Source organism: Akebia trifoliata, unplaced genomic scaffold (assembly GCF_017979445.1).
Source record: "Akebia trifoliata isolate Shusen 1 unplaced genomic scaffold, ASM1797944v1 Contig00027_ERROPOS204421, whole genome shotgun sequence".
NCBI classification, from domain to species: Eukaryota; Viridiplantae; Streptophyta; class Magnoliopsida; order Ranunculales; family Lardizabalaceae; genus Akebia; species Akebia trifoliata.
Window position 1 is genome coordinate 1 of NW_028236800.1, and position 16,226 is coordinate 16,226.

The 16,226-nt window shown below is 35.0% G+C and overlaps 1 protein-coding gene across 3 annotated transcripts; it reads right to left on the reverse strand.

Moving 5' to 3' along the window:
• Nucleotides 1-2,009: 2,009 nt before the first annotated feature.
• On the reverse strand, nt 2,010-15,439 carry LOC147382095 (histone deacetylase 15-like). 3 transcript variants are annotated; one of them, XM_086429568.1, is made up of 5 exons: nt 15,279-15,439; nt 5,716-5,991; nt 4,877-5,110; nt 3,927-4,041; nt 2,010-2,285 (listed from the first exon to the last, which is right to left on the reverse strand). In XM_086429568.1, exons 2-5 carry the CDS (start codon nt 5,962-5,964, stop codon nt 2,197-2,199), a joined length of 687 nt encoding a protein of 228 aa, XP_086285694.1. In that variant the 5' UTR covers nt 5,965-5,991; nt 15,279-15,439; the 3' UTR covers nt 2,010-2,196. The 3 variants fall into 3 exon arrangements, with proteins under 3 accessions (XP_086285694.1, XP_086285693.1, XP_086285692.1); XM_086429567.1 differs by lacking the exon at nt 15,279-15,439 and adding an exon at nt 14,949-15,161 and having other exon boundaries at nt 2,013-2,285; nt 5,716-6,021; XM_086429566.1 differs by having other exon boundaries at nt 2,021-2,285; nt 5,716-6,021; nt 15,279-15,438.
• Between the last annotated feature and the right edge of the window lie 787 nt (nt 15,440-16,226).

Sequence of the window (16,226 nt, forward strand, 5' to 3'; positions counted from 1 at the left end):
AGGAAGAAAGTTCAATCTGGTGATCTTCAGATAGTCTCCGTACCATCTTCAGATCAGCTTGTCGACATGCTTACGAAGTTTGTTGATCCTTCTATCACTAATTCTCACTTTGTCGAACTAGGTTTAGTTGATATATTTGCCCCAGCTTGAAGGGGAGTTTTGGAAATAATCGAGTGTTATTTTAGTCCTAGTTGTTTTGTAATAGTTTCTTTTATTTCTTGTAAGGGGTTTGTCTTTAAACTCTTTTATTATTATAAATTCTTGCCAAGTTCTCAGATTGAGACTTGACAATTCTATTCTACAAATTCTTGTACATAGATCTGTTCCTCCATCTTAGTTTTCATACACTTCAAAGGAGCATTGATAACATCTATGACTTGGACCAATTGATTAGCATCTATGACTAACAAAAAGGGTCTATCACTATGTGTGGGCTCATACTAATGAACTCAAGGTGTCCTAATCTACTGGTGGAATGCACAAAGTAACCTAAAATGTCTACACTCTGCATGTCCCTTTATATTTTCCACATCCCCTACTCCAAATACGTAGCTCTTAGCCAAGTTAATGCTCAATCCAAAGACCACCTCCAGCTAGACAAGAAGTTTTCTCAAGAATATCAATTGATCTAGATAGACCTCCCAAAAATGCAAGGTGTAATTTGGAAACCACAAGTGCCATATCATTAGACATCCCTCCCACGTCCAGCCACAAGGATCCACATCCAAGCATAGCTTATCATAATGTGGTCATAGAAAATTTTCCCTCGAGCTTTACTAGTAAATGGTAGTCGCATAATAACCAAAAACATGACTACAATTAAGCCAACTACCATTCGTTACAACCATATTATCTCGATCAAGTGTCCTATAATTTGACATCAATTTCCCACAGTTGGATTCTATCAACAAGTGGATCAACAGGAATCACAAGCAAATCATGGAAAATGACTTGATACATTGATGGGGCCACACATCGGCATGTCTCATCAAATAGCTAATGTACATTCATGAGGTCCATCCTTGCCAAGGGGAGACAAATTAAGAAATAATAACAAACATGTAGTGCCTGCATCGTTGTGTAGGCTAGACAAGGGCAAGACATCTCTTCTCCAACATGGAGTAGTAAGGCTGATAAACAGGGAAGATCTTGCTAAGATAACAAAATTCACCTTTATATAGTACTTTAATTATTTTATATAGCCTGCTCACCCCCAAAAACTTGGGATAACCTTTGATGAAGATACTTATACATCCTAGATTTTTTTTATGTAAACAAATATTGATGTGAAATTTATATATAAAAAAATATTATTTTGCATAAGACAATATTTGTATAGAATGCAGTTTGTGAAGTGGTTCGTCCAACAAATAATGGTCATTTCAAAGTCACGCCTCAATAACATGACATTCACTCATATGCGTGCCATTAAGTTGATCAATTGATTTAATTTAACTATTTTGGCTAGTATTATGATTCACAGTTTCACAAAGAAAATATTACTAGTGATTTGTATTCCTAGGATAAAATATAGAATTATTATCGCTGAAATTGTAGAACTACAAGTAGACACACATATAGAAAAAGAAAAGAACATCATACACAATGTTATCAAATAGCATATGCAACCAACATATGCATGCGCATATGCAAAATCGTATATGGCATATGCAGTCGCATATTGCATAAAAAAAATTTTACTTCAAAAAGATAAATAAAAACAGTAAAAAAAAATAAGGAAAAATGTTTAAAAAATCAGAAAAATATAAGAAAATAAAAACAAACCTATAACAATATATTTGGATAGCACTCATTTTCCAAATTGAATAAAATTGAATATATTTAGTCATTTAGTTATTTAGTAACAAGAATAAAAGAACTCAAGAAACTAAATAGTCAATAATATATAAACTATTCATGATACAAAGGTGGCCTACTTTAATTATCAAGTTCTAGATCTAGATAATTAAAGTGGACTCTGCTTTAATAGTTTAATCATTGGATACTATGATCTTATGTTTGAATGCATAAACTCAATATTTTAAAAAATAAAGTAGCAATACGCCCATTGGAGTAAAAATCTTTACCCATTGGAGTAATATGTCATCGCATACTGTATATGCCATCGCATACTTTTTGTATGCGATGAAGAAAACCCGAATATAATCACGGGGGCATATGAGAAATTGTAAAAATTCAGTGACATACTTCTGAATGGAGCAGCATTCTCTCATCGAAACCAACTGCAGTGCAATTTTCCAAGGCCGGTTTTTGTTTGCAGGAGTCTACATAGATTTTAAAATAAAAAGTTAGAACACAAAAACTATATCGTAAAATAAAAATGAGTGCAATACACAGTAAACCACTTATGTATCTGTTATCTGTAAAAATAAGTTCCATATAGTAGATTATTTGCCAGGGGCAATCACATATTCCCAACAACAAGACCTAAACTTGGTTCCTCTTCAGACATTTAGGGTTTCTTTGATTGCTGGCAAATGTTCTGTCAAGAAATTAATAAGAAAACCAGTTTCTAGTTCTAGGAAGAAAATAAGGGATCATGGTTCCGGTCCATAGCTTGCACGAATCTCCTGTTTCCCCAGAGGAAGTTTTCAATTTCTCAGGATGGTGCACAAACAATAATCACAGCTACGTGAAAATTGATTTTTGAGCGATGCTGATTTTCCGAGAAATCAGGGAAACAAATAAACGCAAAATCCACACAAATAAACGCACCGTTATATAATTAGCAAATTCAAAGATATGTATGTTATGGATGTGTATTGATGTGATTAGCATTGTCATGAATAACGTGACAACAAATTTTTGTTTGATTTAGCAGGTGTGAAGACTGGATTGGTTTTCATTTATGACTCCCTAGCAATTTCTCAAACTCAAATATTGATGTGTCAGTACATCTACACAGGATTTCATGCAGCAATATTCGACTTTCACAGATGAACAAGCAATGGAAGCAGTGGATCATTCCTACTTTGCCCATGAAGAAAAGAGATGTTCACAAAGTAAGACACAGATCATGGCTGTGAACTTGCAGTCACCCAGACAATGTCAGAGTATGTGAAAAAAAAATTATAAAGGAGAATGGATGAAGATGGCATACCTTACATAACTAAATAAATTTACAGCAGAGAAATGTTACAAAGTCCATTGTTACAAAGAAAGCAATGTGTGAGAGAGTAAAATACTAGAGCACCAAGAAGGCAACAAGCATGATAAGATGAGGTATTGGAAAGAGTATGATCATCTATCCTGTGTTTTTCATGGCTAGAGGGAACTGAGCTGACTGGTTCCAAGACAAGAAATGAAGCTCTGCTAATAGTTCAATGCTTCTTTTTTTTAAGTAAATGTTGATTTGTGTTAAAAGTGGTCAAGATGACCAACAAATAGTACAAGAAGAAAGACAAATTGGTTCAAATTCTTCATAGAAATCATCAGGTCACAGTCCAACCCAAGCTTACTTTTCTCAAATGAAAAGGCAACTTCAATGTTAAAAGATAGAGAAATAACATATTGATGACACGGCCAAAATAAAAGCAAATCAAAAGCAATACTAGGACACAACCAAAGAAGAATCCATAAATAAACAAAACAAAATCCATATAAAAGGCAATTACTTAAAGTAAAAAGTTCATCCAAGACAGTGTATAAAGGAACCTAAAAAATAAATAAATAAAATAAAACTTGAATATTTAAGACAAAAAAGTCTCCCTATATCTTATAAGTTTCATAATGCATTGCATCCAAACAGCCTTCAAAAGGATCTTTGTAGACCATTGGCCAACAATTAAAGGACTATGTGACACAAGGAATTAAGAAATAAAGAGGCAAAGAACAATGATTCAACATTCTCTTCATAGACAAAGGACATAATTGTCAATCAAAGTTAATAGACAACATGTAACCACCTTCATATTTGCCTACTACTTCTGACTGGACTTGAGTATGACCGGCTTCTTGTGCAAGATGAGATGCAAAAAACCCATGCCTAACGATTTCAGAATCTTTATATTCTCCACAGATCTGCATGGTGCAAAAATGCATGAAAATATCTTTTTCAAGGCTAAGGCATCAATTTCTGGAAAAGAGAATGCTGTAAAGTTGAAACACAGGAAATTAAAAGAATTCTATCTGACAAGGGGTTGAATACTGGTCATAGCTATGGGCACCAGGCCCAAAAGTTTCAATATCTTGACCCCCCAAAAAGCTCTAGATACTGCACATGGTTGATCATTCATATCATTATGTTTCTCCAATATTCTAATTTATTATTTATTATTTATTATTTATTATAAATAATTATATTATTATGTTCATGTAAAATATTCTGCTACAGAGGAACCATATAGATTCCATATTTTATCCATGCCATTATACCCCTAGGAGGTCTTCTTCAAGGACCCGGGCAACACATATATATAGGGTCGGGTTCAAGAGACAAAGGGTTTTGTCCAATATGGGCTAAAAGTTTCGGAATGAGCTGATTTTTTGTGAGGGTGATCTCTATGGTGAGGAGATCATCCTCACAAAAAATCAGCCCATTCTGAAATTTCTAGCCACAGTTTATAAGTTGAAGAATCATGAACCGTCAATTTTTATCGTTAGTTTGGCTTTTCATGGGTTAGAAGTTTTGGAATGGGCTGCTTTTTTGTGAGGCTGATCTCCTCACCATATAGATCATCCTCACAAAAATTCAGCTCATTCAGAAATTTTTTTGCCATATAGGACAAAACTTTGTCTAGAATTTTGTCTACCAAACGTTGTCCATATATGTATCCAGAAAATGTATAAACCAGCCAAAGAAAGATGAAATCGATCCGAATTGATACACTAAAAGAGGCTGAATACATAACCATACATCACAGTGGAAAACATCATCAATGTTCATCATCGTACAGTTAGTGCAAAACCACTTCTTGCTATCTACTAAGGGCTCCCAATCATCATCCTCGTCGTCATAGTCAAATTCGTTGCTATTGACATGTTTTGCTAACGGATCCCAATCATCATCATCGTCATCATCGTCACAATAATCCTCTTTCTGGTAGTACATATCCTGCAGAGTCATTTCCCTTTGCCGCCTCTGATTTTTCTGTGGTGAAGTCACATTACAACTATCATATTAGTCAAACAATGTATCAGCAAAGCTAGGGGGTGCAACTTGGTTAGGTTTAGGGCCAAATTGGAATGGAACCAACATAGGTCGGTTCTACTAAATAAGAACAAGAACCGAACCGAATTTCCCATAGAACCGAATCAAACCAAACCGAACTAAAGTCTGTTTGGTTCTATGGGTTGCCAATGTCTTATAAACGTCTTTGGAAGCAACATATTTTTAATGAAATAAATAAATAATGAACATGAAATTATATGTAGTAAGTCATTAATCTATCCAGAAAAAAAATATTCATTAATCTATCCATCAGAAAAAGTCATTAAACTATGTCCTTACACCTAAAAAGTAGTAAATCATTAAGGGTTTGGTTCTCAGTTTGGTTTGGTTCTATACAATCCTTGAACCGAGAACCAAACCAAATTGATCGGTTCTCCATTTTCTCAACCCAGAACTGAACCGCAACCTGTTCCAAACCAGCCCAAAGCTATGGGTTTGGTTCGGTTCTCGGTTTGAACTGGACCAAGTTGCACCCATAAGCAAAACTATTCTTAATACAGTAAAGCGCCCACTCTTCTGCTTACAGGTATAACATCAGGCTGCCTGGCACCATTGAAATCTATCTCTGTTCTGGGCATTCCTGAAGACTGATGTTCCTGAGAGTTCTCTTCAGGATAAAGAATATCATTCTTACCTTTGGGTGCCAAGTTTTCATGACTTCCCTTTACGCAACACATACTGCTTTGGGTATGGTCATGGCAACTTTGTTTATGAAGATTACACTCAGCACCTCCACTTTTTAGACGACTGGTTTGTAGAATTTCAGGGTCCATGTTGAAGGTTTTGCCTTCAATACATTCCTAAGAGAGAATCCAGTGGTCAGCAGGTCACTGCAAGCAATGATGATAAAAGCCATGAAACAAATGAACTTTGGATGGGGGGTATCCTTAAAGAGAGAAATAAAAGAAATGGTGAAGGGCATTATCTCTAAAGATGGTATTTTCTATAAATGAAAACAAAGATAATAGCATAAGCAAGACATCATTTTCACTGGTGACTAAGAATAGGATGGATCAACTATTTCTAAAAAGAGTAAATCAATGGAATATTAGAATCAACAAGTCCAACTAAATGTTTGCTTCCTTTATAAATAAGCTCAATTCAACCACCAAGGAGTTCCACTGCCATCCAAGTGACAGGCCAAGGCAATTTATAAGTACCGAAACTGTGTGTGTGTGTGTGTGTGTGTGTGAGAGAGAGAGAGAGAGATGGTGCTAACTACAATTGATGGCCAATAAGCACCCATTTTCTTGGAGAACACCACCAAACATCTTGACCTCCCAAAATCGAATACTATCTCCTCTACTCCTTGAAACTCAATTCACTAATCAAGAAAAAAAAAATTAGAAATGCCTCTCTTATTTGCAACCATAAGAGAAAGAAACTATCTCACTATCTCATCTAAGGTTCATAATCATATATTTTTGGGTAAATTACACTTTGACCCCATATCCCTAAGATTTTAACAATTGCAATTAACTCCCCTCTCTCATAGGGTGTTAAAATTTAGATGTTATTCTACTATTTTACCCTTTTATTTTTTTATTTTTATATAAAAAAATTTAATTTAAAAAAACCTGTAAAATCGTCTTTGTCTAAGCATTTGCGCTCTCATAAGTGAACCCATTTATTCGTAGGGATATTTTTGTTTATAAAAAAATAATATTTTAAAAAGGCTAAAGTTGCCTTTACAAAAGGTCAAAACCATTCTTTAAATGTTTGATTGACTGCAAGTAGAAAAAAGGGAGGTAAATGAGCTTGGTAGATAACCTATAGGGGAGGTAAGTGTAATTGTCAAAAAGTTTGGGGATCGACATAGAATTATGCCAAACCACAAGGGGTGAAAGTGTAATTTACCCTACATTTTTCCAAAATGACTTCACTTTTTCTATGAACTCACATAAATCATTTTTTTCTAGTTTTCCTTGTTGGCTTTTTGGCTTTTTCTTGTAGTATCTATTAGATGATGAGAATAGTCGGAAAACAAGAAGGGAGTAGTAATGTAGATAGGCTTATCGACATTGATCTCAATGCCTATGATTGAATTAAGATGCATCAAAGAAATCAGCAACATTGACCAAGTCAAATAAGTTGAAGCCGAGTCAACTCAATTTGACCAATTGAGTCAACTCGGTTCAATCTTTGACCGGTCCACAAGACCTGGTCCAACTTCTCTTAGGACGCTTTCTTTTATTGAGTTTTTAAGTTGCTAAAGTACTCTTGGTTAATTTCTATTTCAACTTCAAGAAATTTCTATTTGTCTAGTTTCTAATTTGTTTTATATTTCTATTCTTTTCTAAATTCATTTTATTCTTTTGAGTTATAATTAGAAGTGCTTTTAAGTGTTCAAATTGAGTTTAATACATAGATTAGAAAGTTACTTGTTAGTATTTTAGAAAGTTTCTAAGTTGTTATTGGGAAGTTACCTATATAAGGAGCTCCAATTAACAAATTCAACAGTTAGTTCTTTTTTTTTTTTTTTTTTTTAATTGATTAATAAAATAAAAAGAAGAGAATTTTTCATCCCTTTTTTTATTTTTTCTGAGCATAAGAACCCGATATTGGTTCTTAATTTTAGTTTTTGCGATTGATTTCGATCAATCTCAAACCTAAATTGAAGTTTCTAGTCTGTTTTGCTTGACATAAAGATTCTTCATTACTCCTAGTTCTTGGGATTTCACCCTAAAATCTGATTTTTAACATAAAATCTAGGTATGTGTGTTCTACCCTATATCAATTGATATCAGAGACATACACTTTTGTTCTTCATCATGCTAATGGATACAAGGAGCCACAATCTTTTGAAGGGAGATGCATAATAACATATTAAGTGTGGAGAAGTATGTAGTGCACTGGAGGAAGTTTTTTTTTTTTATCAATAAAAATAATTTTATTACAAAAGAGAACAAGGGGCTCGAGATGACCAACCCAAAACAAAGGAACCAACAAGAAAACAAACAACAAAAGGAAAAGACAATAAAACGCAAACTTCAAGTTAGACCCTTGGCAGCGAACAAATCCTCTCCCTCTGCCCAACAAAATCTTCAAAGAAAACCCCCTTGAACTCTTTATAAAGTTTGCTCCAAGAGTACAAAAACTCCAAAATAGCAAAAATTAATCCTTCCAACGTAGATACTATCCCTTCAAAGATGCAACGATTGCGCTCTTTCCATATACCCCAACAAATCGCAAAAGGGGTCAAGAACCAAAGAATCCATTTAAAAGACAAGAAAGACCCTCCCCACACCATCCAAGAATCCCGGACCGCCTAAACTGAGCGAGGAAAACAACCCACAATACTGAACAAAGATAAGAAGTGCGACCATATGTGCCGAGCCACCCGACAATGAATGAATAAATAATCCACCGTTTCTTCCTGAGATTTGCACATACAACATTGATTTGGAGAAATGAAACCTCTTCTAATAAGTTGATCCACCATTGCAAGTCTCTCTAAAGTCGCCAACCAAAGAAAAACCGAAATCTTAGGTGGAATTTTACCCCCCCCTCCCAAACGAGTGATTTAGGAAAAACTACATTGCACCTAGGGACAAGACCAACATACATAGATTTGACCATGAACTTCCCGTCCCTAGTGCCTCCCCACACCCTCTTATCTTCCGCTGGGTTCTGCACAAAACTATTTTCCACCATACAAATGAACCTTCTAAGCACCTCCACCTCCCAATCATTGAAAGTTCTTCGAAACCCAAAATCCCAATTTAGCGTATCATTAACACTACTCTTGAAAACAAATATAACTTAGTTCTTTTTCAAAGACACTACGTCAAGATTTGGGAATAAGTCCTTAAGAGGTCCATTTCCGCACCACCAATCCTCCCAAAATCTCACATTGGTTCCACTCCCAACCTTACATTTCACTCTACTCTTAAATAACGAAAGTCTCTTGAGAATGCCCTTCCACACCCCTCAACCCGATGCACTACACGCCGAACCACTCTCCCATCCTGTCTCTTGAGGAAGTTAATGCTCAATTTGATAATGTTCATCAAACAATTGATAAGAGATTGTATGTGGATATAAAATAAATTCAAGTAAAGTATGACAAAGAGTTAGCAAAGCATGATAGAGAAGAGGAACTTCGCAGAAAAAAACAAGCTCTTAAAGAGAGACTCAAATCACCTTGGAGTGAAATTCAATTAGTGGTCAAGGCCGAATTAAAACAACCACTAAAAAGGGTTCGCCAAGTTGAAGATGTTTTACAACTCTCTACACGGTTGTATTCTCTTCCTCAATTTGTTGATGAAGGTATCTCTTCCAATCCCCATGTTACTTCTGCTACCAAAAATCTTTCCCAAACCCTCTAGGTCCAAAATCGAAATTCCCCGCCCCCAACCCTCTCTCCCCAACAAAATCCCTATGTTCCACCACCTTCAAACCAAGTTGTTAATGGACTTCCCAAAGATTATACCTCTCTGAAACACCAAAACCATCACCAACTTCCATATGACTCGTCCTATTCACCAAAATCAGCCAACAATTATCCCCCCACTACCCAAATCTACCATGAGGAAGAATTAAATGCTTTTCCAAAGTACGGCAATGCCGCACAAAGGCAAAATTTTCAGTGCTACTACAATGACACTCCTTATTGTGAAAACAACAAGTAGGAAAACACTTTCGATCTTGATGTGCCTACCCTCCATTGGACCATGGAACCCGTGTTATGCCTTAATTGGATGACTAAGACGGATGAGATTTTCGAATTGAAGGGAGTACTGAAGGATAAGTGTCGGTTATGCAATGACTTGCTTCCGTGATAATATTATCACTTGATTCAAGCAACTAAACGACTAGAAAATACTCGAGACTCCAATAAACACGTGGGAGAAATTGATGGTGAAAACTTATGTGCCTTTTAACTACTAAAGACAGATGTATGACTATTTATTATATGGAGTTCACTAACAATGCATTTGGATAGAGCTTCTTGACGACTTTTGCTCCTGCAGGGAGCTAGCAAATGTTTGGATAGGTTTTTGCTCTTGCGCAGAGAGGTTTTTGCTCTTACAGGGAGAGGTTTTTTACTCTTTGTTGAGAAGCAAAAAACCTGCACTTCCGCAAAGAGATTTTTTGCTCTTGCGGGAAGAGATTGAGCTTTTGCTCTTGCGCAGAGAGATGTATCCACACAGGGCCTAAATTGCTTGTTCAAAATACTCTTATGGAAACTAAGCAACAACAAACATCTCGCTTCATTAGTGGTTTAAGGCAAAATATTCAAATCTTGTTATTACAATACATGCCAACAAGCGTTATAGAAGCCCTCCAGAGGGCACAACTGATTGAGTTGCAATTTTTCAAGAGTGGCACTCCTTAGACTTCCTCTTATTCCAAATCTCATTATGTGTTGCAGTTTCCTCTTCTAGAATAACCGCTTATGTGTTTTGGATTGTTCTCTACACTTGCACATCATTCATGAGCTTCATCAAGAGGGCCATCTAGACCATAACCGCATGTATAAGTTGATTGCACATTCATACTTTTGAAGTACTCTCAAGCGTGAAGTGCAGAAATTTGTGCAAAGATGACATGACTATTAAGTTCCCAAGGGCAAGGCAACCAATGCCGGCCTCTATACTCATTTGCCCATTTCATATCAGCCTTAAATAGACATTAACATGAATTTCATTCTTGGTTTACCTAGTACTCAAAGGGGTATTGATTGTATCTTTGTTGTAGTGAATTGTTTCTCAAAGATGGCACACTTTATTGCTTGCAAGAAGGCTTTTGATGCTTTTCATGTTGCTGAATTATTTTTTAAAGAAGTGTACCGTCTACATGAATTTCCACAAAGCATTGTATCTAATAGAGACATGTTTCCTTGGGCATTTCTGGAGATCTTTATGGAAGATGGTTGGAACCAAGCTTAATTTTTCTAGTGCATACCACCCACTATCAGATGGCCAAACAGAAGTAGTAAAACATACATTCGAGACATGCTTTGTTGTCAAATTGGTGATCATCCCAAGTCTTGGGACTCTATACTCTTTAAGATTGAGTTTGCCTTCAATCGCCAGGTTAGTCACAACATAAGTTACTGTCATTTTTATATGATTTATGGTTATGTTCCCCAGGGTCCCCTTACCTTAGCTTTTGTGTCGAATATTCAAGACACACATGCTACAACTAAAATTTTTTTTATTTCTCTCAAGAAAATTCATGCTCACACTCGAGAAATGCTTTTGGAGAATACCCAAAAATACAAATCCGACGCTGATACTTCAAGGTGTTTGATTGACTTTGATGTTGCTAATCTTGTTTGGGTTGTCTTAATTAAAGAAAAGATGCCTTCGGGAGGAAAGTTTGCTTTCAAGAAAATTAGGCCTTTAAAAGTGCTAAAGAAGATCAATTCTAATCAGTTCAAACTACCCGTTACTCTATGCATTTCCGATGCTTTTAATGTCAAGCACCTATCTCCATACTTTGGTGATAATCCTTCCAATAATGTTACTGTAAATTCGAGAGCAAATCATCTCCAACCTGGGGAGGATGATGTAGATATGCTTGCCGACATTTATCTCAATGCCTATGATTGAGTTAAGACGTGTCGAAGAAATCAACAACATTGACCAAGTCAAATCAGTCAAATGACTCAACTTAATTTGACCAACTAAGTCAACTCGGTCCAATCTTTGACCGATACACAAGACCTGGTCCAACTTCTCTTAAGACTTTTTCTTTTATTAAGTTTTTATTTTTACGTTGATTAAGTAGTCCTAAACTCTTAATTAGTTTCTATTTCAACTTTAGGATGTTTCAATTTTTGTCTAGTTTTTAATTTGTTTTATAGTTTTACTAGAGTTCACTCATGCCTAAAGCCCGAGCATCCTCTCTCGGGTTAAGGGGGTAAAAGCGAAAAAAAATAAAGTTGGAAGGGTATTATTATAAAAAAAATTGAGATTAAATGGGTAAAAGATGAAAATCAATAAAGTAGATTAAAGGGGTAAAAGAGGAAATACAATAAAGTTAGAAGGGGGCATCCTCTTTCGGGTTAAGGGGTAAAAGTGAAAAAAAAAATAGAGTTGGAGAGGTATTATTAAAAAAAATTGAGATTAAAGGGGTAAAAGATGAAAATTAATAAAGTGGATTAAAGGGGTAGAAGAAAAAATATAGTAAAATTAAAGCACGTGAAGGAATAAAGGAAAAAAGTGGGTCCCATGACATTATAGCTTGATGGGAGGTTTAACCCACAAAATTGTAGATGATGAGAGGTTTGTCTGGTTAGATTTGTCTCCCACAACACTATAATTGATTGGACGTATGTGTCACATACAACTGTTCCAACTCAATTGTGTTTTATTTTTTTAAATTATTTTTTAAATTCGTTTTTATTCATTGGATTATAATTAGAAGTGTTTTTAAGCGTCCAAATTGAGTTTAATAGGATTAAAAATTAGTAATATGTTATAGATAGATTAGAAAGTTACTTATTAGTATTTTAGAAAATTTCTAAGTTGTTATGAGCAAGTTATCTATATTAGGAGCTCCAATAAACAAATTCAGAAATTAGGATTTTTTGGGTATTGATTAATAAAAGAAAAAGAAAAGAATTTTTCTTCCGTTTCTTTGTTTTTTCTAAGCATAAGAACCCGATATTGGTTCTAAATTGAAGCTCTTGGTCTGTTTTGCTCGACATAGAGATTCTTCATTACTCTTAGTTCTTGGGATTTCACCCTAGAATCAGATTTTTAACATAAACTCTAGGTTTGTATGTTCTACCCTACATCAAGTAGGTTGGCACATAACATTTTAACGATATTTTTTCACAAGCATGATTCATTAATGAGAAAAGATGGTCAAAATGATCAACCCACTACAACGAATGAGACAAAACAAAACTTACAACCTAATCCACATAGATATTACAAACCCAATCCCATCTCCCCAAAAAACCTCAAAGAAGACATCTATGAATTCCTAAAAGAACTTGCTCAAAAATAAAAGAAACCCCCACATAGAAAGAATGACTTCCTGAAAGGAATAAAACTGATCCACGTCTTTACCCAATTTTTATTTTACTGATCAAAAAAAAATAAAACTGATCCGCAAAATTCTAACTATACAACTAATATAGAAGCGTATTATTGTAGCCCAACGAGCTTTTTCCTGTGGTATTTGTTAGACGATAAGAGTAGTCAAAAAACAAGGAGGGAGTAGGTTGGCATAAAAATTTAACTATATTTTTTATAGGTAACGATTCAATAATGAGAAAAGAGGATCAAACTGACCAACCAACCACAACGAACGAGACAAAACAAAGCTTACAACATAATCCACTTGATCCTTAAAGAACTTACTCCAAAAAAGGAAAAAAGAAACCCCGAGATAGAAAAAAAGATTTCCTGAAAGGAAAACACTTGATCTGCAAAATTCTAACTATACAACTAAATATAGAAGTGTATTATGGTGGCCAAATAAAAGAAGTAAGCTTCGCACTAGGCCTGAGAAGCTCTAGCAATTGTGAGTATAAGGATCATTTCATCTAATTGAGCCAAGAGGCAAATAGATAGGACTATTATTAGTGATGACACCGAAGGGAAAATGCACAAAAGGCAACCCTACATGTCCCTAACACAAAGAAACCTAGTTATCAAGTATGCTTACACATTGGAAGATTTTTCTTTGAGAATGGGATTGCACTCAATGTATGCAATAGCCCTTTTGTAAACATGATACACTCAATGTTTGAGAAGTGGTTACACCCCAAATCCATGTAGGAGATGTGCATTTATATTCTTAAGGAGGAGGTGGGCTGCAAATTAAATTATTGATGAGGTGAAGATAGGGGTCATTATCATGTATGATGGGTGGAAAGAGAGCAATGGTCGGTACTTGTTTAGTTTTCTTGTCAACAATCAACAAGGTACCAGCTTTTGAGGTATCTTGATGCATCAAAGGCGAATAAGGATACCAATTATATGCTTATACTTCTTGACCGTGTCACCGATAAAGATGGAGACGAACATATAGCAAGTTTGTTGTGTTTGTCAACAAGTTTGTTGAAGTAAGCAAGGAAGAGGCTGTATAGGACTCTATGTGCTACACAGTGCATCGACATGATCCTGAAAAATTGAGAATTTGTCAAAATGTACCTATTCTAAGTATAAGCCTCAGCAAGTGGGTCGCAAGCCTCATGAGCAGGAATTTCTAAATAGAAACAGTGATGTAAAAAAAAAGTGTAATAATAGGACAAACTAAAAGAAAAAAAGAAAAAAAAAACAAAAAACAGATAAATTCCAGCTCATGAGGCTTGCGACCCACTCCCTGAGGCTTTATAATTAGAATAGGTACATTTCGACAAATTCTCAATTTGAACTAGAACTTTTTAAGCTACTAAAACTTCTCTACCAGCCTATCATGCAGGTGTGCACGGTTCCAACATGATGAATTGTAAGATGTGTACAAGTGAGCCCTATGCTTCTTCGTTTTGCAACTTGTGCATCTCAAGGATCCCAAGGCTTAAGCATTGAAACACTATTTGTGATTAGACTATATATTCACTGCTTGACATAGCAGCGCTCATTGCAATGTAAGCAGAGCAGCATTTGCAGGCTATGTTCACATCCTAACAGTGGGGCAAACTCATAAAGCCTATAAGCCAGAATAATGTTAAAAGGATAAAACGACCAAGCACATCTTTTCTTGAACTCAATTTTTATAAACTTATTATGATTTAAAAATAATAATAATAATGGAAACATTTGCTTTAAAAAGAAAAATGAGGCCTACACCTCACCTCACAAAGGAAAACCACTTCAGTGTAAGTTGAAATACGTCAATCTCCTTGTTCTTTTTAATTCCAGAAGCACTAAAGAGAGATTCGATATTGAAATCGACTAAATGAAGATGCAGTTTGTTAAGAATCAAAGGAACTATTTCCAAGAATTTTAGGGCACACATTAATCTTAGTACCACTATATTTTGATCGAAATGCAGTAAATAACAGATATAACTACAGAGTAACAGTAAAAACAAAGTGGAAGATATTAGTTGGCAAATAGAAGAAATGGGGAAGAAGAAAAAAAAAATATATATATATATATATATATATGTTTGAAGAACGAACCTCTAGGGTTTAGAAGGTCGAACAGTCAGCGCTTCTCGGAGAAGAAAGATCCGCTGTGCGATAATTTTACAAGACGCGATATTTTAAAATATATGAAACAGGGATCTACAACGGACCAGATTCCAGGGTCCGAATCCGTTTTTTTTCGTTCCCCAATCCCCAGTCGAGTGTCCGAACATGGTTTTTAAACACGGTACTTGGGATATCGTCTCGTCTACCGAGTTGACTCACATAGAATGGAACACTCGAAACCGGTTTGGATTTATATTTATATAAAAGTAAAGTGCACGTGCGTTTCACCAGAATTACAGTATAACTCTATATTTTATTATTGTTATTATTATATTTTAAAATTTTATAGTTAATTGTAAATAAAAAATTTATTTTTTATTATATTAAATTTATTAATTATTCAATTAATTTTTTTCCAACATTAGGCAAAGAAAATAATTACAAGAGTTACTATAGCCACACTAATTATTACTAACACCACACGAACTGTATGCAATTCTTCGATGATTTATATAGGAATTAGTGTGGCATTGGTAAAAGTTGGTGTGGCAATGGTAGCTCTCTTAATTATAACTAGTTGTAGTTTATTATGAATATAATAAATATTGGACATTCTTCTACGGTAATCTCGTCAACAGTACTGCAAGAGTGAAGAATCCCTCAATAAATTTTCTATAATAACCTGTCATCTCAAGGAAACTTCTGATATTTGTCATTATTTTTTATTGTTTCCATGTCAATACAACTTTAACCTTAGAAGGGTCTACTGCTATCCTTTCACTTGACACTATGTGCCCTAAGAATTTCACCTTCTAGAGCTAGAACTCATACTTGCTGAACTTGACATATAACTTATGTTCTCGTAAAATCTATAATATGGTTCTGAGGTATCTCTCGTGATCCTCCCTCGACTTAAAATAGATTAGAATGTCATCC